The 26312-nt window shown below is 49.5% G+C and overlaps 1 protein-coding gene across 5 annotated transcripts in view; it reads left to right on the top strand.

The window, feature by feature from the left end:
* The window catches only part of REEP1 (receptor accessory protein 1), a 121827-nt gene that overhangs the window by 84808 nt on the left and 10707 nt on the right, over nucleotides 1–26312 (top strand). For 2 of the 5 annotated variants that reach the window (XM_024743768.1, XM_024743767.1), the window contains exon 6: nucleotides 7357–7534. In XM_024743768.1, the coding sequence (XP_024599536.1) occupies nucleotides 7357–7534 (178 nt within the window). Of the gene's footprint in view, nucleotides 1–7356; nucleotides 7535–12178; nucleotides 12215–18311; nucleotides 18464–20020; nucleotides 20141–20466; nucleotides 23551–26312 lie in introns of those variants that run through there. The other 3 variants (XM_024743766.1, XM_024743769.1, XM_024743770.1) reach the window with 3 other exon arrangements.

Genomic DNA, 26312 nt, shown 5'->3' with positions numbered 1-26312 from the left:
CCTCCCCTCAGGGCCTGGCCTCTCCAAGGAGGAAGCCTGGACCAAGCAGAGCTTCCAGCTGGGTCTCACTGGTGGCCTTCTACACAGGAGGGCTGGACAGCTGCTGCGTGTGGAGTCCTTCCCGGTGACCCCCAAACCCCATCACCTGGGTGCCGGCCTGGCTCAGGTGACCAGGCCCCGCTCTGCTTTACAGGGACTCTGATCATCTGTGTGCTGTTATTTTCCTGCACAGCCCTGTCTCGCTTCCCAGATCCAGGTCTTCATCTCCTCAGCAGCTGCTGTCAGCACCTCAGATCCAGCCTGGCCTGAGGTGTTGGCCAGTGTTCCCAACCGGCCTTCCCTCACCAGTTAATGTTCATTTTTGCACTTCATCTCCCATTAAGGGTCTTTATTGCAGACATCCATGTGCCCAGCTCCAACCTGAGGAAGGAAGGCAGAGAGAGCAGATACCGGGGGCCGCTCTCCATGTGTGCCACGCAGTGTGTCCAGAATGTTCTCATGACTCTAAAATCCCACTGTCTTCACTTTGCTCACTACCCAGAAACCTTCAGTGGAGCTCTCATCGAAGTCCAAGTTCAGGCAAAATACAGTTTTTCCAGACTGATCTCCCACTCGTCACCAGCACCCGAGCCTCTTCTCCTCAGACTGGTTCAATCTCAGTTTCCCAAATGCACCCGGGTTTTCCACTCTCACACCTTGGCTCCAACCACTGTCTGGCCACAATGTCCTTCTCCTCTCTTTCTGATGGTGCAGCCCTTGCCTCGCTCAAGTCTGAGCTCTTGGACGAGGCCTCCCCGGGTATTCTAGCCAACAGTACTCTCTCTCCGTCCCCTGAGCTTCTGTCGTATGTTTTGTCGTCTGTCATTTGCTGTCTTGTACGCCTTTGTGTCTCGATGCCTCAGCCAGACTGGGAGAACCTTGGAGTAGGAACCGTGTCATGTTTCCTATTCATGTTTGTTTCCCCTGCGGGGCTTCACTCAGCGCTTCAGGAACTCTCCAGCAGCGTTGGCTGCAAAGGGAGGAATGAAGAAGTGAGTGAGTGAATGAGTGACTTGTAGGAGGCCAGGGCAGCATGGCTCCCTTCAAACCATTTTGTAGGTTTGGTGCCCATGGCTTTTTTTTTTTCTTTTCCCTTTTATCAGGTGGTTCGACTCTTTCCTTTTGTCTCCTCTTTGGACCTCAGAGAAGGGCAGGTAACCCCGCTGAGAGATGTGACTAACTCCAAACTGAACCCTTCGGGGATGGAAGCCAGCAGCCACCTGTGCCCACTGGCCCATGGTCTGGATCGGAGCCAGGTGTCTCTCCTCCCGACAGCCGTGTGTGTACATGTGCGTTAATCCCAGAGCCGAGGCCCTGTCAGCCTCCTCCCAGAGCCTCTTATTGTGTTGATTTGGTAGCATCTAACATGCAATTAACTTATTTGGTTTTTTGGTTTGTTTGTTTCATGCCTGGAGAATGAATTGAATTTGACGATTGATGCTACGGTGGGAAGAATCCTTTCTCTCTCTTTTGTTTGTTAATCCAATTCTATGTCACGAATGAGGCCCTTGCCTTCGTGCAGCACGTTGAGAAGGAGCCTGCTTGGCCTCGACGTGAAGCATGTATAGCTGTAGAGGTTAACTGTTTTAGCGAGGTGGGAACCCTGCGGGAATTTAGAAGGAAGTACTAACTCTTTCTTTTTTTCAAATATTTGAATCGCCAGTGGGAAATGTGGTTATGCTGGTGGCTTTGTTATCAACTGCCTGACTCACTAAAGCCTTTTGTCTTTATTCTCATTGTTATCAGTTGAAGGCAGTAGAAACCATGTGAGGTGAGGCGGGCTAAACTTTGTGCTCTGCTGGAGCCCCCTCCTGTCACTTGTGTCCCTGTCACTGGTGTCCCTTCCCCTTTGTGTTCCTCTGGAAAAGAGGACCTCGTTAAGGGCTTGCAACCAAACTTAGTAACTGTTGAATCGGGGTTCTGTGGGCCCTAATGGCAGGTATTCTATTAGTGGTAAATTGTTTTACTTAGAATATCAGCTTTTTAAAGGTCTGGGTTTTCCCGGGAACACACTCCCTCCTCTGGCTAAGAAAAGCATCAAAATTTAGAAAATTTGCTGTGTGTTAGCTACATGGATTTCTTATTCCTTACAAATTGGAGGAAGGATGAGGAATTAAAGTTCTCAGATTCACAACATTGTAAATCAACTGTACTCCAATAAAAATTAATTGTAAAAATTTTTAAAAATTTTACAGTACCTGTACATATAAATATGTATATAAAAGTACATATAAGTCCCTAAGGTTTATATCTTGAATCCATCTATAAAATTAGAAAAATGTAGTAATTAAATACAAATGAAAAACTACATCAATAAAATTAAAATTGAAATACAAAAAAGATCTCAGATTAATAGAAAATTCAGTGACACAGTTTACTTTTTAAAATTTACTTTATTTATTTTTGGCTGCGTTGGGTCTTTGTTCCTGCACACAGGCTTTCTCTGGTTGCGGTGAGCAGGGGCTACTCTTCGTTGCATTGCGCGGGCTTCTTGTGGTGGCTTCTCTTGTTGCGGAGCACAGGCTCTAAGTGCATGGGCTTCAGTAGTTGCAGCACGTGGGCTCAGTAGTTGCGGCATACAGGCGCTAGAGCGCAGGCTCAGTAGTTGTGGTGCACGGGCTTAGTTGCTCTGCGGCATGTGGGATCTTCCTGGACCAGGGCTCGAACCCCGTGTCCCCTGCATTGGCAGGTGGATTCTCAACCACTGTGCCACCAGGGAAGTCCCCGCAGTTTACTTCTTAAAGTCCAATTTTCTAAGAGTTTTAGCCAGGAAAAAGAAAAGATTAAAGTAGTCAGGAATAGATTCCCCTCCCCTGCCCCCAAGATACTTCTGTGGGATTTCTGGGGCTCTGGGAGCCCAGCTGAGAGAGCCACTGGGCCATATGTTGTTGACGTGCCCAGAAAAAAGCAAGGTGAGTCTGTTAAAACAAACAGCATGTAAACAAGCAGCCACAACAAAACTGGGTAGACCCTGCTTATAATACTGTGGGGAATAAAGAGGTCAAAATATGACAATACAAGTAGGAGATTAGTTTTCATGGAAGGCTGTGGATGTGTTCCTTTCTGGTCCCATGAGGCTGGGCTCTAGAGTGCACCTGGGCTCAGCTGCCCCGTGGCATGTGGGATCTTAGTTCCCCAACCAGGGATCAGATTCATATCCCCTGCATTGGAAGGTAGATTCTGAACCACTGGACCACCGGGGAAGTCCCATCTACTTCTACTTATTAAAAAGACTCTTTTGGAGCCTTTAGACATAGATTTTTCTGTGTGTCACTTTTGTATATGCAATAAAGGATATAGGCACCATAAATTGATTGAAGTCTTTCTAACCTTCACTTTCAGAATCTGATTCTTCTGAATCGCTTTTCAACTCCATTCATCAGTATCCGTTTATGATGAGGCCACATCACTGTGCTTTCTAGAGCGTTGGTGATGCAGAGCTTTTGTCTCTGAGATTTTCATCCATGCTGCTGATACCCATTCTGCCAGTTCTGATGTTGCCACTTTCTTCATCTTACTAGAAGGTGTCAGTGGAACGTGTTTTAGGCAACCTAGACTCAGATTCCTTCTTCAAGTGGGTCTTTTTTTAAAAATCTTTTGGCAACACCGCACGGCATGTGGGATCTTAGTTCCCTGACCAGGGATTAAACCCAAGCCCCCTGCATTGGAAGGGCGGAGTCTTAACCACTGTGCCACCAGGGAAGTCCCAGTTGGGTCTTAAATGGTTTGTTAACAGTGAACAGTCAGGAGTTTCCATTGTCTGGTCATGTCTTGGGGAATAACAACTAAGTGCATTCATGTGTAGGCAGTGACAACAAAGACAAGGCAACAGCAACCGTAAGACCCGCCCCAGTTTTCAGAGGTGAAAAAATGTATGTCTTCTAATTGATGATAATTATCCACAAGAAGTCTAGGAGTAAATGGGCACTGTCGGTATTCCAGTGACTTAGTGATGCCAAGGCTCCGGGTGGATGTCTCTGCGAGTCTCCTTGTCACAAGGTGGCAGTTCCCACACTCAAAGGCAGAAAGCAGGGAGCAGGGTCAGGCCTTTCTCCTTCTGCATGTGAGAGAGAGAAAATATCTTTCCCAGAAATCCCTTAGCAGATTTCCCCTTACCTCCCATTGGCCAGAACTGCATCACATGGCCATGCATAATAGCTAGGAGGGAGTTTGGGAAATCTGGTTTTTTTTCTCACCATTTCGAGAACGGAATTGGGAATGACTTTTGGATGGTCAACTAACAGTCTGTCCCACTGTGGTCAAATACATTTGGGATATGCTGAGTCGAACAACCCAAAACACTACGACTTCTCAAAGCTTTTAGTATGTGGCTCATTGAATTATAGAATATGTTTTTAAGCTTTTCCAAATTTAGGGAGTCCAAATTTATTTTCCCAAAAATAAGGAACCCAGTTTTGCCGAATACCAGAGAACCACTCTTGGCTGTTCCCAGAATAAGAAAACGAAGGTTCTCAGAGCAGAGCTGAATCGGCCGGTGGAATAAGGTCTGTGGAAAGTGAATAGAAATGAGGTTTGGAGTAGAGACTGAGCAGGGCTGAGAGGTTTACAGCTGAAAGGGCTATATTGATTTGAACCGTCTCAGATTGTCTTGATGGGTATGGGCTAATTTGTTTTCAAGAGCCTATATCCATGCTGCCGTGGTTTCTTCTGAGACAGGACTCAGTCGATACTGAGCTATTATTATCTCCTTTTCTTTCCTGACCTTTGCCACTTCCTGTCTTCATGATGTTGGTGATACTGGAGCAGGCCAGCTGGCTTCTGGGACTGGAACTGAGTGCTTTGCTGAAATGGTCATGGACAGGTGTGATGCCTGCTGCCTCTTTTCCTCAGATACATTGCTGAGCTTTTGTAAGAGCTGGCAGACCCAGGGAAGGGGTTAGTCCGCCACCGTTTATTTGGACTTAGAATCATAAAGCCCCTCCTAGTTTTTTTCCCAGAAGTGATCCTTTTTTATTTTTTATTTTTGGCTGCCCCCCGCAGCATGTGGGATCTTAGTTCCCCGACCAGGGATTGAACACGTGCCCCCTGTAGTGGAAGCACGGAATCTTAATCACTGGACCTCCAGGGAAGTTCCTAGATGTCATCTTGAATGTTTCTGAGTAGAATAATCATGGATCATTGGCTGATGGATTTGGAGAGGATTATACTGGGGAGCGGGTCTCCCCCCTCATTTTCTTGGCAAAGACCACCCAGCTGTTATGTCTAGAAGGTGAAGCCTCAAACCCCTTGCCTACCATCGTTCAGGAGGTGTATCTGAGGCAACCAGGGAGATTTCTGCCTTTCTCACATAATGCCCTCCAAACACCCCTTTGCCTGGATTTAGAATTCTAGTTGTATATATTTTTTATTTTATTTTATTTATTTATTTTTAAATCTATTTTTATTTTTGGCTGTGTTGGGTCTTCGTTGCTGCACGTGGGCTTTCTCTAGCTGCGGCGAGAGGGGGCTACTCTTCGTTGTGGTGCGCGGGCTTCTCATTGCGGCAGCTTTTCTTGTTGCGGAACACAGGCTGTAGGCGCACAGGCTTCAGTTGTTGCAGCACGCAAGCTCAGTAGTTGCGGCACGTGGGCTCTAGGGCGCACAGGCTTCCGTAGTTGTGGTGTGTGGGCTCAGTAGTTGTGGCACACAGGCTTAGTTGCTCTGCGACATGTGGGATCTTCCTGGACCAGGGATCGAACCCGTGTCCCCTGCATTGGCAGATGGATTCTTAACCACTGTGCCACCAGGGAAGTCCTGTATATATATTTGATTATTTAAATAGTTTTCTTTCTGCTGTTGTTAGTTTCCTGGAGACATGGTTTTTTTAAATATCTTTGGTAGGCTGAGAACTTATCATTTTCATATTTTAATGCATCTTTGTTTCATTCTGACATTTTTTCTAAAACTGTCTGCAAGCTCCTTTGTCTTCCCCCGTTGCCTCTAATGAACTCATTCTGCGTTTGCTCCTTTAGCTAACTGACTCTTTTGCTAAAGTTACTTCAGTGAATTACTGTGCTTTGTTGGCTCATTTTCATTACTATTTAAGTAAAGTGAAAAAAAAATCTCCAAACCCTTCTGCCATCTCTGAAAGCCTCTTAACTAATGCTGTCATGGCCCTTGTTGGTTTCATCAATCCCACCCCCCAGCCCAGAGCCCTTGTTAGCTGCTCTCGCTGATTTTGTGCTGATTTGTTGGTTCTGTTCCATCTGCGGTGCCTATGGTCCCCACGTCCTCTAGCCCTCTAGGACTACTCTTTCCTTCATTATTCAAATAAAATACCTCCGCCCCCGATCCATGCACCCCACGTACCTATGGGAAGTCTGCATGCCCATGAGTGTTTCTGTAGATACCCAAGTGTATCAATTTGCCTAGTGGTTACTTGCCTGTCACCTCTTGCTCCAAACCCCAGCCCAGTTCTCAATAATCCACGTCTCCTTACCAGCCCCTCCGCCCTTGGGTTTCCTTCTCCCCCAAACACAAGTCTCCCCCTCCAGCCCCTGAGGCACACCTAAAGCAATGCTATCATCCCTGTGCCTTCCTTATAATCTTTTCACTTTGACAGATTCTCTCATCCAGATGGCGAGGCCCTTCCCTTTCATAAGTATAATGGATTGATTTTGCTTTTCCTAAACAAAAGAACAGTTTCCCCCGAGACAGCTTCTGTGGCTCCTTGAGAATAAGAAATGGTTACGGTCAACAGTGTTTTGTTGCGTGTGTGTCTTTTTTTAATATCATCTTTTTCCTTCCTGATTCATTACCTTTCGGTATTTGATGGAGCTCAAATGTGACGGTGGCAGTCAGTGTGACTCACGAACAGTCATGTGAACAGATAAAAGAAATGGCTGTTGTCATACATTTAAAAAATACCGTCTGCATTTTATTTCCTTTGAAAAGAGTAAGGACTGAGCACATAGATTATTAAGTTCTGATATTCTAGCCAGATCCTTGTGTCCTGGAAACAGAGCAAAATGTAGCTCTATAAGGATTTTGATTTATGTAAAGCCCGAGAAGCCGCAGACAAGCCCTGGAGAGTGGGAACCGAAGTGGGGGGCGTGTGAAGGAGAGGAAGGAGCCTGGAGCCAGAAGAGCAGTCCCTGAGCCCACAGGAGGCCCTAGAACATTCTGGGCCTGGACCCCCTCAGTGTTCCCTGCAAGTACACCAGGCAGCTGCCCCTCTGCAGAGTATTCCAGGGGACTGGCCTCCACCTTGCTGACCGCCAGAGCCCCCCTCTTGGCCTCGGTTGCATTCGCCCGCCACAGCTGCCCCGGTCTGTGGGGCAGGCCTCTGACGTGTGCCCCGTCCTGTGTTGTGTCCAGGGACAGGGTGCCTTATCAGAGAGACTCCGGAGCTTCAGCATGCAGGATCTCTCCACCATCAGGGGAGACGGCGCCCCTGCTCCCTCAGGCCCCCCGCCACCGGGACCCGGGCGGGCCAGCGGCAAACATGGCCAGCCTAAGATGTCCAGGAGTGCTTCCGAGAGCGCTGGCAGCTCAGGTAGGTGTCACTTCCCTTCCCCTCTTTTCCACCTCGTAGGCCTTGCTTTCGTGAAGGGAGACCCAGGCCCCCCTAGGGCCCTTGCCCCAAGGACTCGCCACCCATACAGACGTCCATCAGACCGTGCCAGGCCAGCCAAGGGGCAGAGCACCACTTGGGCCAGGGCAGAGGGCTGGCCTTGGGGACTCTGATCGGGGGCAGGGTTAGGTCACCTGCACCAAAGGGCCCCATCTCCTCCATCTGATTATCTGGGGGGTGGGGGGGGTGGGGGGGTTGAGTAGTAGTACCTGGATCAAGCCTAGAGGCGACAGGCCCAGCTGGACCTGGACCAAGGCAGCTTTCTCTGTGTTCTTCTTCTCTGACCCCACACTCCCAGGAGGGCTTACCTGTCGTGAGCACCTGCGTGTCTCCTCCCACCCAGCCAGGGCTTACGGCATGGTATCCCTTTTCCCTGCACGGTATTTCCTGTCCTGTCTCTCACTCTACCATCTCCTCCCCTCCCTGAGCCACCATGCCCCATGCATAACCTCGGCCACCACATGCAAACACCACACTAGCTCTGAGGTCTAATTCCTGTGGAGGCCGGGGCTTTACGGAAACCACACCTCTACCTCGATGTCTACCCCTGGTAGAGGGGTACCTGGGCCAGGATTGGCCTGGAACTTTGTTTAAAAGTGCAGAGTCCTGGGCCCCCCCGCCGGGGGATTCATTAGGTCTAGGGTGAGCCCCTGGTATGTGATACTGTCGAGGTTGCAGCCACATTTGGGACCCACTGACGTCTGATCCCTCAGTGGGTTTCGGGCTTGTGGAAGGTAGGGGCAGGGATTAAAGGGCTATGGAGTTGGACCAGGACTCAGGGTTTCCCAGACTGTTCCTTGGGAAGATTACGGGGCTTGGCTTTCGGGAGCCGAGCACTGCTGCTGCCAGCAAAAGGTTGATGGGGAAGGAGCTGCAGGGGATCATTCTGGATCATCACCCCCGCCCCTCCACCTTGCTGGGAAATTGAGCCTGGGGGCTGAAATTGGGCCACTATTGGAATCTCTGGCTGTGACGTGTGCAGGTGGTTAGCCTGCCCTTAAATGTATAAACAGGGACCTCCAGGCCACCTAGACCTAGACAGGGTGCTGTGAGGTACAGCCTACAGGGGCATCTCAGTCCTGTGCCTGGGGTCCTTCCAGGCCCCACCTGACTTGAGGGTCTAAGACATGGATGGGAAAGAGGGAGCCTCACCACTGCCCTGGGAATGACAACCCATGCTCCCTTCCAGGGAAAGGAGAACGGCTCAGGGCCCGGCCCAGCATCTGCCAGGTTCCAACCCTCTCAGGAATGGCCTCTCTACCCCTGGCCCCAGGATTGAAGAATGTGGCTTTTCTGTTGGAAGGGAGAGATTTTAACCCTAGCAGGGCTGGGGAGGTGGAGGCTTGGCCATGGGGGTGAGGTCTACCTCAGGTAGGGTAACCCTGTCCCTGTGCCAGGGGAACTTAGCATGGAATCCCAAAAGGCCAGGCAGGAGGGGACCTTGGGGATCACTCAGTCTAATCCTCTGATTTTGCCAATGAAGAGACAAAGGCCCAGGGAAGGGAGCTGTCACCAGGGTTGCCCGCCGGTGGCATTCTCCTGTGGCCCCCTGACTCCTAGGCCAGGGCCTTCTCTCCACTCACCTGCTGGCCATCAGATTTCCCTGAGCATCTACAGCTTCTGACCTCCTGGGCACCGTCGCAGAAACAGGGATGCGAAATGCAATTAGATATCGCCTCCACCCTCTGTCAGCTTCCCGGCTACGAAGCCTCAAATGAAAGCTGTCATTGGAAGAAAAAGGGCCCCAATTCTCTGAGGCTCAGTGGGCAGAGCTAGAACCAGTGGGGTCAAGTTCCAAGGGGGTAGCCACTTACCAGCTGTGTGGCCTGGGCAAGCTGTTTATCCTCTCTGCACCGCAGATTCTTTATCTAAACACAGGGAATGACAAGCCCCATTTGTAGGGTTGTCATGAGGATTCAACCGAAATAATCCACGTAAAGGTGCTTAGGATCATGCCTGGCACTCGAGGTCGTAGCTGCTGCCGGTTTTGTTCTTCTTGTTGATATCTAACTCACCTACGAAAGCACTTTATAATACGAAAGTATCCAGGACAGAAATGGGCTGCCTTGTGAGACAGTGAGATTCCTGACATTGGAAGGGCCCAAACCAGTCAAATAGTCATATACCAAAGCTCTAGGGAAGGATTCCTGCTTTGGCTAGGAAGTGGGCCTAGGTGGCCCTACAGTCCCTTTCCCTCTTAGAGTCTATATTGTCATTATAGAGGTGAACGAAGCAGAGGAAGTAGGCTCAGAGAGGTCACACACTGTGCCAAGGACACACAGGACTGGGATCCAGGCCTCCTGCCTACACCTCCCCTTGGTGGATGATTCGTGGCAGCTTCAGAACTAGGAAAGAGAGAGGTTTGGTAGGATCTAAAAGGTGATGGATATTACTCAGCCATAAAAAGGAATGAAATTTTGCCATTTGTGACAACATGGATGGACCTGAGGGTATTATGCTTAGTGAAATAAGTCAGACAGAGAAAGACAAATACTGTATGTTTTCATTTATATGTGGAATCTACAAAATGAAACAAACAAATGAATATAACAAAACAGAAACAGACTCAGAGATACTGAGAACAGACAGGTGGTTGCCAGAGGGGAGAGTGGTGGCGGGGAGGGGTAAAATGGGTGGAGAGGATTAAGAGCTACAAACTACCAGATATCAAATAGATAGGCTACAAGGATGCAATGCACAGCACAGGAATATATAGCCATTGTTATTTATAGTATCTGTATATGGAGTATGATTGATAAAAATATTGAATTACTGCACCTGTACACCTGAAACTAATATAATATTGTAAGTCAACTATACTTCAATACGGAAAAAAAAAAAAAAAAACGGTGATGGGAGGCATCCCCTGGGCTTTGAACATCTTCCCAGACAATCACTAGATGGAAGCGGATTTGGGCTGATTTGTTTGGTTCTGACCCTGCTGCCCTCCGTCCTCTGCTGTGCCCCGTGGGGCAGGGGCAGCGCTCTGGTTGCAGGTGCGTGGGCCAAGCAGGTGGAGTTTGCAGAGAACCAGAGAGCCTGCAGTGCGGCCACACCACCTGCTCTCCTCACTCCCTGCCCTTGGCCGTGGCGCCTGTGCTGACCTAGCAGGGAGGGCAGGGACCGTTGGCCCTCGCCCTGGCTGTTCTGGGCCTAAAATAAAAGTCATCTCAGAAAGAAAGACCAGTGAAAGGTGGCCCAGGGTCTGGGCGTGGGGCAAAAGCACCCAGATCAGAGGCTCTGAGGCTGTCGTAACCCCAGAGTGGAGGGTGCGGGTGCCTGGGAGGGAGTCAGCCAAAGGAGGCCCAGCTTTGTGTACCCTCCCAGCACCCAACCTCGAACACCAGGCATGGTCGGGTCGGGGAAACGGCCCCCGGTCTGGGCTTCCATCCTGGCTGAGTGACCCCGGGCCTGTGCAGAGACGGTAAATGCAACACAGCGAGGCAGACGTCAACAAGCAGTCACCACACTTGTTCCCTCTGGGCCTAGATTCAGCCTCAGAACCTTCCTCAGAATGATACCCCAGGCGGCTGCTATCAGAGGATTTGACCTTGGCACAGAAAAACGAGCTCAGTTGCCTTCAGGTTTCCTCTGGAGAAAAGGCGCAAGAATCCCTATCCCTCCTACATCTTAGGCTTGTGAGGAGAGCAGTCACAAGTCACAGGGCTTATCTGCAAGCCCTGGCAGGTAGCACCTGTTGCAGGCAGGCTGGGAGAGGATGGGCAAGACGCGGTGGCTGCCCCCCCATGGAGTTGTGTGCAGCGTTGGAAGCAACAGTTTCAATGTACATATAGGTAGAGTTTGAAAACACGAGGCCTAGTGAAAAAAGTACAAAACGGAATAAGATATTGTATAACAATTTACGTAAAATAAAAATATAGGCCCATTGGTGTAAAATAGCACTATGCAGTTTGCATCACCCACCCTGCAGAAAGGACTGGGAGGCGTTTTGTCAGACGCCATTTATTGAAAGTCTGGCACTGAACCCCAGGAAGGGTACAAGGGAGTTGAAAAAATGATCCGTGCCTTCCATGAACTTGGAGACAGCCTGTATTTAGTGAGCACCTACTGCATACCAAGGGCCAGATGTGCACCAAGACCAATGGACTGTGTAAGGTAGCAGCCAATTAGCTGTTTGAGCACTTTGAGGGTTCAGCGGTCCGTTTCCTGCAGGTCATTCTGAACTGAGACAGACAGAGGAAGGGCATCTGGGCAGGCACAGTTGGAGTTATTTCTCAGAGGAAACTTTGACGTCACCCTCTGCCTTCCCTTGGGCTGCAGGACACAAGGACTGACCTCTGTGGGCCAGGCAAGGTCATCCTTGGGCTGCAGGACACAAGGACTGACCTCTGTGGGCCAGGCAAGGTCATTTTCTAGCACCCGAGAGGAAGCTGGATCTGAAATGATCCCCTCCGCCACCTCGGTGTCTCTACAGAGACCCACATTCCTGGGACCCCTGTATTGAACACACTGGGATCCCCACACCTCCCTGGGACCTCCCGGTTTGCCTGGGGGCTGGTTCCTGTCAACTGGAGGCTATCACTGATGGTGCCCCCATCCCCACAGTGTGTACCTGCTGCTTTACCTGCAGGACCTGGAAAGGTGAGTAGACAGCCAGCATCTCTGCAGCGTGCGGGACTCGCCTTGGGAGGAGGCTCTAACCATGAGCTGGTGTCAGACCTGGGGGCTCCCTTTCAGCTGCAGGGTCTGGGGTGGTGGAGTCAGGAGGTTACCTCCTCCAAACAGCAAACATGTATTACCCTACAGCGAAGCCAGGCTAGACATTTGGGAGCGGCTTAACTGGGTGGTCTGGCTCAGGGACTCTCAAGAGTTCCGGTCAGGATGTCGGCCAGGGCTGCAGCCATCTGAAGGCTTGACTGAAGATGGCTGTCTTGTGACTGTTGGCCGGAGGCCTCAGATCCTCACCACGTGGGCCTCTCTGGGGCTGCTTGAGCATCCTTACGACATGGCAGCTGGCTTCACCCAGAGTGAGTGATGCAGGAGAGAGAGGGCAAGCAGGAAGCCACAGTACCTTTTAGGACCTGGTCAGAAGTCACACACCACCACTTCTGCCTTATTCTGTTTGCTGGAAGTGAGTCATTAAGTCCAGCCCACACTCAAGGGGATGGGAATTCATCTCCACCTCTTGAAGGGAGGAGCATCAAAGGATGTGTGAAGCTATTTTAAAACCATCCCAGGGTCATAGTTCCTTGTGCTCTGGGTGGTGATGACACAGGCACTTCCCCAGCTCCTCTGAAGTGCTGGAGCCCCAGGGGTTTCGGTCCTTGTGCAGCCAAGGGAGCCCTGGTCCTGCTTTGCCACTTAACCAGCTGTGTAAGTATGTGCAAATCACCTAACCACCCTAAGCCTTGATTTGCTTCAAATAGAGAGAAAGATCCCCGCTTCCCCACTTCACTGTGCTGTTGTGAAAATGTCTGTGAAAGGACTTTGTGAAGGGTGGTGATGGTAATTACTGTTAGAGCCCGGGGACCTCAGGGAGCCCGGCCGGCCCCTGCTGCCACCCTCCCTGGGTGTGGGTGATAGCTTAGCCACGCTTTCTCTCCTGACCTGCTCCCGCGTTTTCCCTGACCTTAACTAGACATGCGAGGGACCAGAAATGGTGTTCAGCCCCCTTTGCTCCCCCCGCACCAAGGAGGTGCCTTTGGCTCAGAAGGTGAGAGGGGCCGCCCCTGGCCTGCAGCTGCTGGCTGGTGTGAGGGGAGGAGAGAGGCACGCCTGGCGCCCTTGCTGCCTGTGCCCCCTGCCCCGGTGCCACTGAGACGTGGCTCGCGCCTCCCATATCGGTGGAGGGAGAAGGGTCCTGTTTTCCCTTTAGTTCTTCAGTTTTAAGACTTTTCAATGCTAAGGTTTTCAAAGGTCTGTAGAAGACATGGGGGTTTTGGAGGCCATAAACCTAATGAGAACCAATGGTCCAAGGAGTCCTGAGCAGGGCTGCGGAGACCAGCGTCGTGCTGGAACAGAGGAGTGTATATATGCTCAGCAAGGATAAAAGAAACGGAGGGGCTACACGCAGCTGTTTCCAGCGCTAGCAGCCAAGACTCGGGCCTGGTGGACGTACTAGTTCATGGGAAACAACCACAGCGTCCCAGGCAATTATGGTTATTTCTATCTAGTCACCCTTTACAATTTTGAGTTTGTAAATTCCATGAGCCGTTCAGAAAGCCTCTCCTTCCGGGATTTTGTCACTTGGGGGACCGGGGAGAGGAGAGCTGCCTTCTCCTCCGTTCTTGCCTCGTGGGCCTGTTCTGTGCTGCTCTCTGCATGGGGAAGCCCTCGCCCTCCCCATGACCCCTGGTGGTTTCATACTCAGAGGCTGCCTTTCCAGTACGTTTAAATAGAATTACAGCCGATTGTGGGAACTGAGTAGAGTTCGGTCTTCCTGGGAGCTGCGGGGATGGGGGCTTCTTGGGGACTGGACAGCAGGTGGGGCTCGGTGGAGGCCTCCGGCTGGAGTGGCCCTGCTCAGGGTTGTGATCTGGGAGCCTTTGCCCCAGCCCTGCCTTTTCTTGGCCCTCTTGACACCCAGGGCCCTGGAGTTCTTCCCCGTCTCCCTAAGGTCTTCTTGCAAGGAACCAGCTAGTGATCTGTCCACCCCATTTCCCTCTGTGATGGTGGGAAAACCCCTTGGCGCTCCAGGCCTCAGTCTCCTCCTCTGCAAAGTGCGGGGGGTGGGGGTGGTTTGAGCTCGATGCCCCTGGGGCCCTGTTTTCTGCAGGTGAAGGGTACTGAGTGTGAAGTGTCAGCAGACGGTGTCGGGGGGAGGTTGGTCTCACGCCCGGGGCTGGGGCAGTGATGCTGGGAGAGAGGATTTCAGGGGGTCACAGACGCTTTGGTCGGAGGGGCCCTCCTGGTCCCCGGAAATGATTTCCATCTGTGCGTCTCGGGCCCCAGGAGAACATTCTGCTCCATTCCCGCCCATCTGTTAATCGTTTCCTGTTGTCTCCTGCACATCTGTCTCTCTTTTGTGCTTCTGTTATTCTCTCTCTCTCTCTCTCTCCCGCTCATACCTACCGCCCTTTCTCCCCGCTTTTCTCTCTACCTGCCTTGATGTTATATAGAGCTGAAAACTGAATTCTATTCCTGCTTGAAATTAGCCATTGAGGTGGGTTTTTTTTTCCTTTTTTTAAAAAAAAATGAAGTGTATGGGACCTATAAAAAGCAGAGTCATCTCTTTTTATCCTCTCTATTAAAAGAGAGAGAGAATTGCCTCTTTCTTGAGGGTGGCCCCGCGGCAGTTTCTTTCCTCAGCAGCCGGAGCCGTCAGAGGTTTGGAGCGTGGGCAGAGAGTGAGCGTGTGTGTATACCTGTGTGTGTGCACGAACACTCACACGTGTGTGTGAGTTTCATCCCCAGAGGTCCTTCCCTAACAGAATATTCTCTTCTTTCTCCTCTGTGGCTGTCGGGGACGCTGACGTGAGTGTTCCAGATGGGCGTGCTCTCCTCCAGATGCCTTTGCTGACTTTCGTGAACGGCTCCCACTAACGTGTGCTGCGGGGGAGTGTTTGCTAACCCGGGGTGTTTGCTGCACTGGTGGGATGGTGGGGGGGGCGGTCCCGGGGCTCCTGCAGAAGGATCAGCTCGGCCTTGGAGGGCTGGGAGTTTCTCCCTCCCTGGCCTCTCCACGGAGAGAAGAGGTGCAGCTGCTTCCTAGCCTGCTGTAGACACGTTTGCTAATACAGACCGTCAGTCAAGGCCACACACTCACTCCCCTGCTGTGGAAAATAAGGGCGACCCCTGTCCTTTCCTAGAGGCTGCGCAGCCTCGGGCACCGTGGTCAGCTCTGCGGGCTCAGGGCCTTGGCTGCCGTTCCTTGAGATTTGGAGGTGGTTGTGGCCATGACCTTGCATGAGATGTTCCTCATACAAGTTGTCTTCAGGAGCCATCAGAGTATTAAGATGTGGGCAGCAGTACCCTTTTGGGTGAGAACCTATTCAGTCACAGATTCTATTTGGATCTACAGGGAGAGGAGGCCCACCATCGAATTTTCTGCCCAGCCACTCACCTTCGTCCTGGTGCCCATCTTGATGGGACCAGGTTCTGTGGGGTTTATATCTTCATTTATACGCCTCCCTGTTTCACAAAGGATTTAAGTCCGGTTGTGGACATACAGATGATAACTTGAACCAACTAAGAAAAATGAAGCTTGAGAGAAAGGGAATAGGCAGGTAAGATGGAGTCAGGGTGAGAAGAAAAGTTTAAGTGCATGTCACAAAGTCACAGACTGTCCAAGATGCTGGGCTTCCTGGCAGCCAGTGCAAATAGGGGAACGCAGTTCAGAGATTCAGTGTCACAACACGGTAGCCAGCCGGAGGCTCAGAGGCTCAGCTTGTCCACAGTGGTTATTCTCACGGGTCCCGAGAGTCAGGCAGAACATTACAAACAACATTCTTGGCAAAACCCCTCCATGAACACAGTAAGCAGTAGGAGTCTTCTCTTTTTAGCAGGTTCTCCCTGTGGCTTCCATCCGAAGCTACTTCCAGCCCCCAAGCTGCCCGCACTAACCTCCTTTGTTCCCCACCTCTGCTGAGTTGAATGATTGGTTTCTATTCCTGCCTGGATATCTGGGTTCCCCTTGATCCATCACTCCTAGTGGGCCAGAGGGTCACTTCTTTGCTACCCTTTAGTCTATGCTCAAGGATGCAGTGGAGAACAAACTCGAAGCCATTTTTGTTTCAGTCCAGAGACAGTCGTTGTTGTTGTTATTATATTACTATTATTATTTTGGTAACGTGTGGGTTCAGTGAATCCAGACCACGTGAGCAGGCTGAATTGTTCGATGCCTGAGGATGTTTTGGTGACTCTGGGCTGCCCTCTGAACCCCAGAGTGATCGGTACAGAGAAAGCCCTGGCCCCGGATTTAGAGGGAACCACGTGTGCAGAGGCACAGACTCAAACCGGTCCCCTACCCGTTCTCAGGATGTGGGCTTCTGTGCTGGCGCGGACGGAGCTGGCCCGGCTGCTTCTGCAGTTTCTGGCCTGGCCTGAGAGCTTTCGGGCCTGGGCTGGCCTGTCTCTTTTTCCTCCTGGCAGGTGTCCAGAAGGAATGTCCTTGTGATAGGTGTCAAGTTCTGATTTGGGACAGGAGCCAAGCCCTCTGAGATGATGTCAGGTCTCCACCTCGGTTAGTGGACGAGCAGCCACTGTGGGTACAACCCCAGGGTCAGGTGCTCCGAGGGGCCCAGGAGGATCAGCCATAGCTCAGGACGCTTTCTGTGGGGCTGAGGCAGTGAGACTGAAGGACAGGAGAACCAGGGTGCGCAGCACAAGCCATGTGGTACACATCCCAAGCCCCGCTGGGAGTAGAGAGGCAGGCAGGACCGGAGCATTCAGGGAGGGCTCCCTGGAGTTGCCAGCCTTCATGTTCCTCGGTCCTAAGGATGCAGCTGATTTGGCCAGGGGAAGGGACCAGAGGGAACCTAAACCCGGAGGAGACAGGCTGGGGGATGCACTGGAGCAAAAAACGCAAAGGAAGTTTAATGATCTCGGGCTCTTACTCAGGTGCTGTCTGAGCAGGTTGCTCCCAGCCTACGATTCAGCTTTGAAATCCGTGGTTAAGGCAGCTCTGCTCTCGTGCTGCCCCCTGCCGGCTGTTGGGAATATAGCAGCAATGACCCGGAAAGCGGCTCAAGATTAGGCTTCCGCTGTTAGTTTTACTAAGCCTGCACCGGGTGCTGTTATTCCCCTTTTGGTAGAGAGAACACATTTGGTGGCTGAAAATGTTTTGGGGAGAAGTAGCAGGGTGTCCCAGAAAGAGTTCTGGTTTTTATCTGCAGGCCTTGGGGTGGTCGGACCAGGTGATCTGAGGGCCCCCTGGCTGTGCATTCTGTGATTCTAGGTAAAAACAATATACGAAGCCTAGGAAGATGTGTCTCTGGGTGTCAGATAAACTGGGTATGGGCAGGAAGTATTTTATATCTCGACTGAGATAGGACCACATGGCCAGATGACATGGAATATGCTCAGCATTGAACATTGCAAAAATACCGTGCACTCAGTGACACGAATCCATTCTGGTGCGCTCCCTGTGGGTTAGTCACGGCAGACCAAAACAGGAATCCTGCTGTCGTTTTGGAGGGGAAGACCGCTGCTAGATTCTCCTTCCACTGGGCTCCTCTGCTTCTCTAGGACTTGGCCTTTGAAATGAAAAATCTACATAGCTTTGCTTAAGGTTCTCTTTGAAGGCTTCCTGGCATTTTACATCCTGTCTCTTAAAGAATGCTTGGAGTTGAATGTGCAAGTGTAATGAAGGCACTGTCAGCATTGCTGGTTTGTATTATAGAAAACTGTGCTATTCCTCTCCAGAGGTCACTGCCACCATCTTTCCTAGAGATTCTTTCCCGGAGCATTCTTCTGGTATGGCCTCACAGCTCTAAGCTGCAGGGTTAGACGTGTCTCAGTTAGGGCAGCACTGTCCCCACCTCCCCTGGTAGCTTATCAGTAGATTCTGAAGCCTGTGCCCGTTCCCATGCACGGCGCCTGACCAGTCTCACAGTTGCAATGATCCTGGATCCTCTGCAGTATCGCTGGAGGATACCGGGGCCTCGGCTCTCCTAACCGGCCTGGCTTGCCGTGCTGTGTGCCTCACTTTGACCTTGCGTGCCCTTCTTCGCTCCTTTCTACGCTGATCCCACCTCGCTGTACTTTGTCTCCTCTGCATAGATTGTAAATGGACATTCAGTGGTTGAGGGGGATGTGAATGAGGGTGGTGTGAAGGCATGGGAGCCTCACCAGGTCCAAAACCCATTGGCATTTTCCGATGATGATGAGGAAGACCTGCTGGATTTCATGTACAAGTATAAAGCGCCTCGAAGGACGGAGTTCCCCCTGGAGGTACACGGTGTTGGGGGCTGCGGGGTGGAGCGTGTGTTTGCACAAAGGGCTCTGCCCTGGAGAACTGGGGCTCCTGGGGGCAGCATCTCTTCGGGCACCCAACGCCTCCGGAGTGCCTGGGGCGGGGAGACCTCCCTCCATCAAACAGGCAGGACAAGCCACTAGGTAGCGTCCAGCTACTTGCCAAGGGGTAAAAAAGACCCTACTACTTTTATTTGGAAATAGGAGAGGTGAGATAGTGCCTAGGGATTAAAAAAACAAACAAAAAACCCAACTACCAACCTAAGGTGATGTGTGAATGAAAAGCAACCAAATGAGTGTTTGCGAGGAAGAAAAACCCAGAATGTGTTATATGACAAGGCTTTATAAAGCGTGTTCATCCCTGTATCTCCATGACACAGCGTAGTGCCTGGTAAAACACAGATGTTCATAAAATGTTATACAAGGGGCACAGCCCTTCGAAATGACCAAAACAATACACTTGATGGGTGTACTCTTGCCACTTGTAGATGCAGATGGAGTTTTGGCAGCAGGAGGGCCAGGCCTAGAGCCTCAGGGCCTTCCTCTGTGCAGGATCACCAGCCTTGGGCTCGGGTGCAGGGCCCGCAGAATCGGGGGACCCCAGAGTCTTCCTCTCTGTCCCGTCACATCTCCCCCCCGCTTCCCCTTCCCCTGAACACTGCGGCCTGAGAGTCCATCTGCGGCAAGTTGGGAGTCCCCCTGCCCACAGAGCAGAGACCCTTGTGAGCCTCAGGTGAGGCAGCGCATGGAAAGGCTGACCTCCTTCCCGGAGGTGCCAGAACCATTCTAGGTCCTGAGGCTTTGTGCCTTTTTGCTTTTGTTTTCGTACAGCTGCGCAAGCTGCTTTACTGTTTATGGTTAATCTGCTTGAGGCAGATCCCTAAAACAGAGGTTTCACCGATTCTTTTCTTACTGTGTCCAGAGGTGGCTGGTAAACATTTCCTAGTCGCAGAGGTGTAGCGTGAGGACTCAGGATGTGGAAGGCCAGAGCCTTCCGTTCCTGCTTCTTTCTCTTCTGCCTCCCTTCCGTGTGCCCGCTGGGCACCAAGCTCCTTGCTGGGAAACGGTGGTGAACTCGGCCCTGCTCCCAGGAAGTCACAGTGTGGCAGGGGACACAGTGCACAGAGCAGGCACGCTCCCCCGTGGGCGCGAAGTCCTCTGACGCCCTGTCACGTGCTAAACAATGTGAGAACCAAGGAGCCGATCCTGGCTGTGAGTGGGCCATGTGGGTGGGGCTCAGGAGTGACTTAGGACTGAGAAGGGAGGAAGGACCTCTGGTCAGAAGGGATGGAGGTATGAAAGGGCAATGTAGAAAACGAAGCTGAGTACAGAGAGTTGGGGCCAGTTGTGAACTCCCTTGAGTGCTATGCTAGAAAATATTTCCCTTTTCTTTTATTGTGATAGTAACTTCCCCTGTGATTTGTGTGTCCCATGGAAGGAGGGGTCCCTTGATAGCCATTTGTAGGGAAGATGAGGTGGAACCCTTCATACTTAAAGGCAGTGTTTCCTCTGTTGTGTGGTTTGCTGTGCATGAAGGGATTTCACCTCCAGAAAGAGGACTGGAAATTCGGTGATGGAAATTTGAAGCACGTACCAAGTAACACGAGGCTGGTTCCCAAGGGAAGAGATGGGGAGGTCTTTCTGCTGAGTCACTTGGTAAGATCATTTTGCTCTCAAGGCAGAAACAAGATGTGTCATCCTTCTGTGTAGCCATTCACTTGGGAGATCCAGGGAATTAGGAGAACATGAAGAGGGAGGCGCCGGGCTCCTCAACTGGCTCAGCTTCATGGCGATGCTTGGGCTGTGACGCCGATTCCTACTGTGGACACTCCGAGTGGGCCCCCAGCCGCACCAGCCTCTTCACACACGCGTGCATTTGACCAAAGGAGCTGGAGTCTCAACACAAACCCAGCCGGGTGCTGTCCTCGAAAGCTTCCATGCTATGCCAAATTGAGGGGTCCTTTTTCTGTTTCCTCTACCAGGCACCGCCTAGAATCCTTCGATCTCGCTTCAGGAAGAAAAGTACCTCATCCTCGGCCACTGAAACCACGTGAGTGAGATGAGCCAACAGCACTGGATCCACAGAATGTTTCTTCTCTGCCTTAAAGAGCTATTTATTCACTAATAACATAGAAACCCGCAAGCTGGTGTACTGAGCGTGCAGCCTCGGACATGGCCTTTCCTCTCTCCCCTGTTCCACTTTTAAGAGTTTCTCTTCCCCCCTCCTTTTCTTTCTTTTGCTGGGGAGAGGCTAAAGGGAAAGGTAGTGTGCCGGGGGTCAGCAGTTTTCCACAACTGGACCGGCGTACAGACAGCAGTGTTTTAGAAATAGAAGAGAATCACCCCCACTGCTGGGATGCACATTTGTAATTTCTTGGTTGCATACTTCGTTTTTAGTCCTGTATATGCAAACAAAGCAGTTTTCTTTTTAACTTCTTTTTGTTCTTGGTACTAGTACTTTGGACTACAATGTACATATTTATGGCTTTTGGCTTAATATAGTGGACTTGCAAGGGCTGCCAGAGGTTCTGATGTGTAAGAAAACTGCAAAAGCAGAAGTGTAAAAAATTATTTTGATTCTAGAGGATGTCTCAGATGTGCTCATGAAGCTTCCAAATACAACTCGAGTACAACATCCCTTTTCCTGCAGGGCGATGGTCCATATCCTTCAGACGGTTAGTCAACAGACCAGAGTGAAGTTCAGAATGAAGAGAGGCAACATTTTAGTGACAGGTGTGAGTGTAACGAAGGCAGGGGAACAGCCTAGAATAAGAGAAAAGTCACAGGAAGCTTGTCTCTCCCATGGATCCAGGATTAGGAGCTTCTGAATCCTTACAGGGGATTTATCATTGTCTTAGGCAGGAGCCTCGCCCTTGGTAAAACTTCTCTCGGGCGTGTAGACTTACAGCGCTGTTGTAAGGAATCATTTTGAGTGGTTCAGAAGTGCTTGACGATGACTGTGTCTCCATAATAGGACCCAGTGCTGTGACTGATTTCCCCAGGTAGAGGAGCCCACAGTGGGAGCGCCTCGTTTCAGGAAACACTAAGCGAAAACCAACCCATCCACCCAAACAAAAGCAACCCTACGGTCATGCTTTGTTTCAGATACGCGGTGAAGTACATCTGAGACACCTGGGTAACAGTCCAAACGCTGGGTTCTAGAAAGGTTTCAGAGGTCGAGACCTTCATGGATGTGACTGGCTCCCCAGCTCACGGGCAGCTCTGGCTCGTGCCCTCTGTTCCTCTCCTGGCCTGTGCAGAATGTGAACCAGAGAGATGTCGCACACTCATGGGCACTCGTACTTCATACAAGCCCGCGTCGCTTAGGAAGAGAACAAATCACTGTCTGAGGGGACTCCCTGCTTAGACTGAGAATGTTATCTGAAAAGAAGAATCTGGTTTAAATAGCATTTTGGTCTGAGGCAGCTGCTCTGGTAGAGCTGAGCCTAAATGCAGGACTCATACACTTATGCTTAGAGTTGGCGTTTCCCTTCAGTGTGATGCATGCAGTGGTCACAACCCAGTTACTTATAATACTTGGATTGTGTTTGTTCGTAGATAGGCCCTGAACACTAGAGAGTGTTATGTACCACATAGAACCTACTGTGGATCAGCTAGAAACAGGCCCAGTTAAAGACTGAGCTACGCAAACACACATCAGTCTTTGCTGGTGACACACTGGCTGGATCTTAGCCACCTCCGAGAGGGTTTTACTTGAAGTTGCTTGTTACCAGATGTGCATATTTAAATCCCTTTTCCCCACAATGCCTCTGAAGGTGACTTTGTAATTTACAAAAGGATTTAGGAAAATAAACCTAAAAGCAAATTTGTGGTTCAGAGGGCAAACAGAGGCTGTCTGTTCATTGTCTGTGCCCCACACCCACCAATACCTAAACCCCGGAGGGAAGACAGAAAACCTGTTTTCTTCAAGCTCACTGAATAGTTTCAGACAGAGGAAAAATATGTGCTTTAAAATGTATTTACCTGTCACTGGGAGTACCCAGAATTATCAGAAACAAAAGCAAAAAAAGCTTAACTCATTAAGCAGCTTTTTAGCAATTTTTTTTTTGCCAAAATAATAAATGCCTGTAGCAGCAGAGATTAAAATCCTATTGTGAACAAGCTATATTTTCACCATTTTACAATGGAGAGTTTTAACAAGTACGGGCTATGAAGTTTGCACTCAACTATACCAAAAACAGGTTTGAAGCACTCTAGTCTCAGACATGCTGTATTAGTTCTCATTTAAGATTTAAAAAATATAAAGGTATCCAAACTGCTGTCTTAATGTAACTATTTTTCCTTCAAGCGTTGGTTAGGGAGTTGGATTCTCTCTTAAAAACACCCACTGTACAACTGAGAGCAGCTGTCATATTTCTGGCAAAACATGTTTACTTATCCAACAAGCTGTATATTTGTGTGGACTGACGTAAAATGTGAACGCCTCAAAGTGTACAAGTAGTGATGTGGAGTTCTGTCTAGAGGATAAAACTGAATGTTTTTAATTGGCTGATTTACAGACACAGGCTGTTTACAAAATGCTAGCTGGAAAGTCTGTACTTTTCATGTAGTAACTTTTGGTTCTTTGCTATTGAGCACCTGTTCTGTTTCTGAGAAGATGAGACGTGGTGTTGTACTTATAAACTGGAGAGTTAGGCATAATCCCTCCTGGCCTTATGTGAATAGCTTGCTCACTTCGCTGGCCTCTGAAATGTGTGTTCTCTGTAGTATACTGTCCATGTGTCTGTGATAACAGTGCTTGTCAACCACGACCACCACCGAGTACCTTCCTAGTTCACCTTGCACAGTATTGGAAATGGTAACGGATGTGTGCTTCATTCACAAACGGCACACACTCAGAGAGCTGGCATTCTGGACGGTGACTGTGTACACATGCCCTTGGTTTATTTCTGTAATCCCCATAGAATGATCTGTAATCAAATAGTATACTGAACTGTGCATCAAAGGGATGTAAAGTTACAGTATTCCAAAGGTTGAAGTTCTGCTGTTTTGTTATAATGCCTGATATATATCTTGAATAAAGTCTTAACATTTTTCTTTTAAAAGACATCTTTGTAATGTTGGGCTTATGAGGAAAGAGAAAATACTTAAAAAAAAAAAATGTATTCGTCAGCAAGGATTAGAAGCTGAGTACTCAGCCACTAACTGGCCTGGTGCCTGGTGACCTGGCTCCGTGCCTACTGCACAGAATTGTTGCAAAGAGAAAAAAATTAATTGATATCTGTGCTTTGAAAACCAGTTGATCGCATAAATATAAATCTGGTACTATGTTTGTCTTACATTTTTAAAGGTCGCCAGTGGAAACCAGGTATCTGTGAAAACAGGGTAGTTCATCTGCAAGGCAGTTTTAATTCTGCAAACAGACCTTTGGTCTGTTGCTTTCCTTCTAGGAACCTGTGTCCTCATCTGCAAATGCGGGAGAAGGGATGCAGGTCAGAAGAGGGCGGGGTACATGGAGATGCACTGGGAGTTATGGATGCCCTTAATGCCACTGCAGCCCTTGCCTTTAAGATATAAACGGGTACATGGACTTCCCTGGCGGTCTGGGGGCTAAGACTCCGCGCTTCCACTGCAGGGGGCACGGGTTTGATCCCTGGTCGGGGAAGGTCCCACATGCCACGTGGTGCAGCCAAAAAAAACAAAAACAAAAAAACCCCCAAAGACTTGGAAACTCAAAATCTGAAACGTCACAACGAAACACTCATTTTCTTTGCCTTTATAGTCCTATATGTTTGGCACGAGGCCTGTAAAGCATAGCAGCAGCAGGTAAAGAAGACGATAGAGGACTGAAAGAAAGAAGAGATGCAAAGGAAGGCTGAAAATCCACTCATTAATCACTTCCTGAGCGGAGTCCAATGTCAACAGAACTGATATTAACCAGGTTAAGAGCTGACAAATAACAAAAAGCAAAGTTACAAAATTTAAAAGCTGACTTGCTTCTGTGTCATAAAGAAGCATTTAGTATTTATGGTGCTAGATTACAGTCACTTGTTGATTTTGATGTGAATTTTCATATGTTGTTAGAAGACTTGGGGAAATACACAGGATTCCAAGGAGACGGACCCGGGTTCTGTGACTTACTAGTCGTATTTTGGGTGACGTATTTAACCTTCTGTGAGCTTCAGTTTTTGCAAATCTAAACTAGGGACAGACAATATCTCCCTTGGAAAGTTGGTATGAGGGTTAGCCGTCTTGTGGATCCATGCTGGGACGTAGTAGGTGTTAAATAAATTCCACTTTTACATATACTTGAATGTCATTTAGATAGACCCTTTAATGTAATAAGATGTTTTGTTGTCAAACTATAAAATCACTGTAGATGATAAGCCCTGCTGCCCATAAAACAAAAATTACATGTATGAAAATTCCCTTTCCCCTAAATCATGTGCCTGTCAGCCCTTCCACTTCAGTCCGTCTCTGGCTGCTGGGGCCTTAGCCAGACCTTGTCTCTACCTCTCCTGCCCCTGGCCTAGAGGGGAAACCAAGGCGCTCTGAGGCCCACAGACCCTGTTGTCCGCGTTGCACTAAGAAGTCACGGAGGTGGTAGAAAAGGCTCCTCCTCGGCTTCTTTGGGCGCCAGATCCATCCTGCTTCCAGGGGTGAATGGAAGAGGTGAGGAGCCAGGCAGGTGAGAAATGATGTGGAGGCCTTGTGAGGGACTGGCTTCCGCTACCCCAGAACAGGAGGAAATGAAAACCCATCAAAACAGAAAGCCATTCCATGCGTCAGGTTCTTGAGATTCTCGTCTCGAATCAAATGTGTGTTCTTTATTAACTGGTCCCATAAACAGACACACACTGGCCTTGGAGTTTTAGAACACTCGCTTGTCACCCTTTTTCCTTTTAGTGAACACACGCTGGTTTCAAGGAGTTCCTCCAATAATCCTAGTCTGACATGCCACAGAATTCCAATTTGGTTATCTTTTTCTTAATCTGTTAATAGAGGAACTGCATCTTATCATCACCAACTATTATATTAAAGGGTCTGAAGCAGTAATTGAGGCATAATTGTATTTAATAATGGTTTTTCAACCAGTCAAGATGCTCTGCTCTTTGAAAACGCTTCCCAGAGATTCTGACGGGAGAGCGGAGAACCACTGCCCTAGACTGTAAGCATCCTGAAAAGCTGAATTTCCCTCAGCGCCGCTTACCTGACCCTCTTCATGTGAACAGTGCTTAACTTCTGCATCGTTTCTAAACATGACTGAGATTACTTTTCCCCTTTAGATTCTACAATGTGTCTTTGGAAAATTTTGGAAAAAGTTTACCCTCACAATTAAAAGTATGAAATCTCAAGTGGATAAATGAACTTTTATAAAATATAGTATCTTTTAATTCTTGGTTAAAAAGTTTTTGTCTCCACTTATACAGCCTCTTTAGCTTCACGAATGGGCACACTGAAAGGCTATTTCATTTACTCTTCTCTCAATGAAAATCCTGTTCCGATAAACTAAGTGAGAACTGCTATGAATGCAGTGAACCTAGTAGACCAGACGTGTTAGCACCCCAGGCTCACCTCTGAGAGAAAACTGCTCACATGACTACTTTTTGCTCCAAGTGGACCTGCTAGCCCAATCAAATGGACCAGGGTGGGCTCCTGACCTCAGAACAGCCAGTCCCCACACTGGTCCGTGACCCCTGATGAGACCTGGTGTAAAAGGACAAACTGACCCAGTTAGAGTCTCTTTGCAATTAGTTAGAGACTGGAGATAGGAGCTGAGGGTCATGATGTAGAAAAGTACCTCAAAAGTGCATGCTAGCGTTATTATGGGAAGCAGACACTAAGAGTAAACAAAAGCTGTGAATCA

The sequence above is a fragment of the Neophocaena asiaeorientalis genome, unplaced genomic scaffold (assembly GCF_003031525.2).
Source record: "Neophocaena asiaeorientalis asiaeorientalis breed wild unplaced genomic scaffold, Neophocaena_asiaeorientalis_V1.1 scaffold114, whole genome shotgun sequence".
NCBI classification, from domain to species: domain Eukaryota; kingdom Metazoa; phylum Chordata; class Mammalia; order Artiodactyla; family Phocoenidae; genus Neophocaena; species Neophocaena asiaeorientalis.
This window is presented reverse-complemented; position numbering and strand designations above follow the sequence as displayed.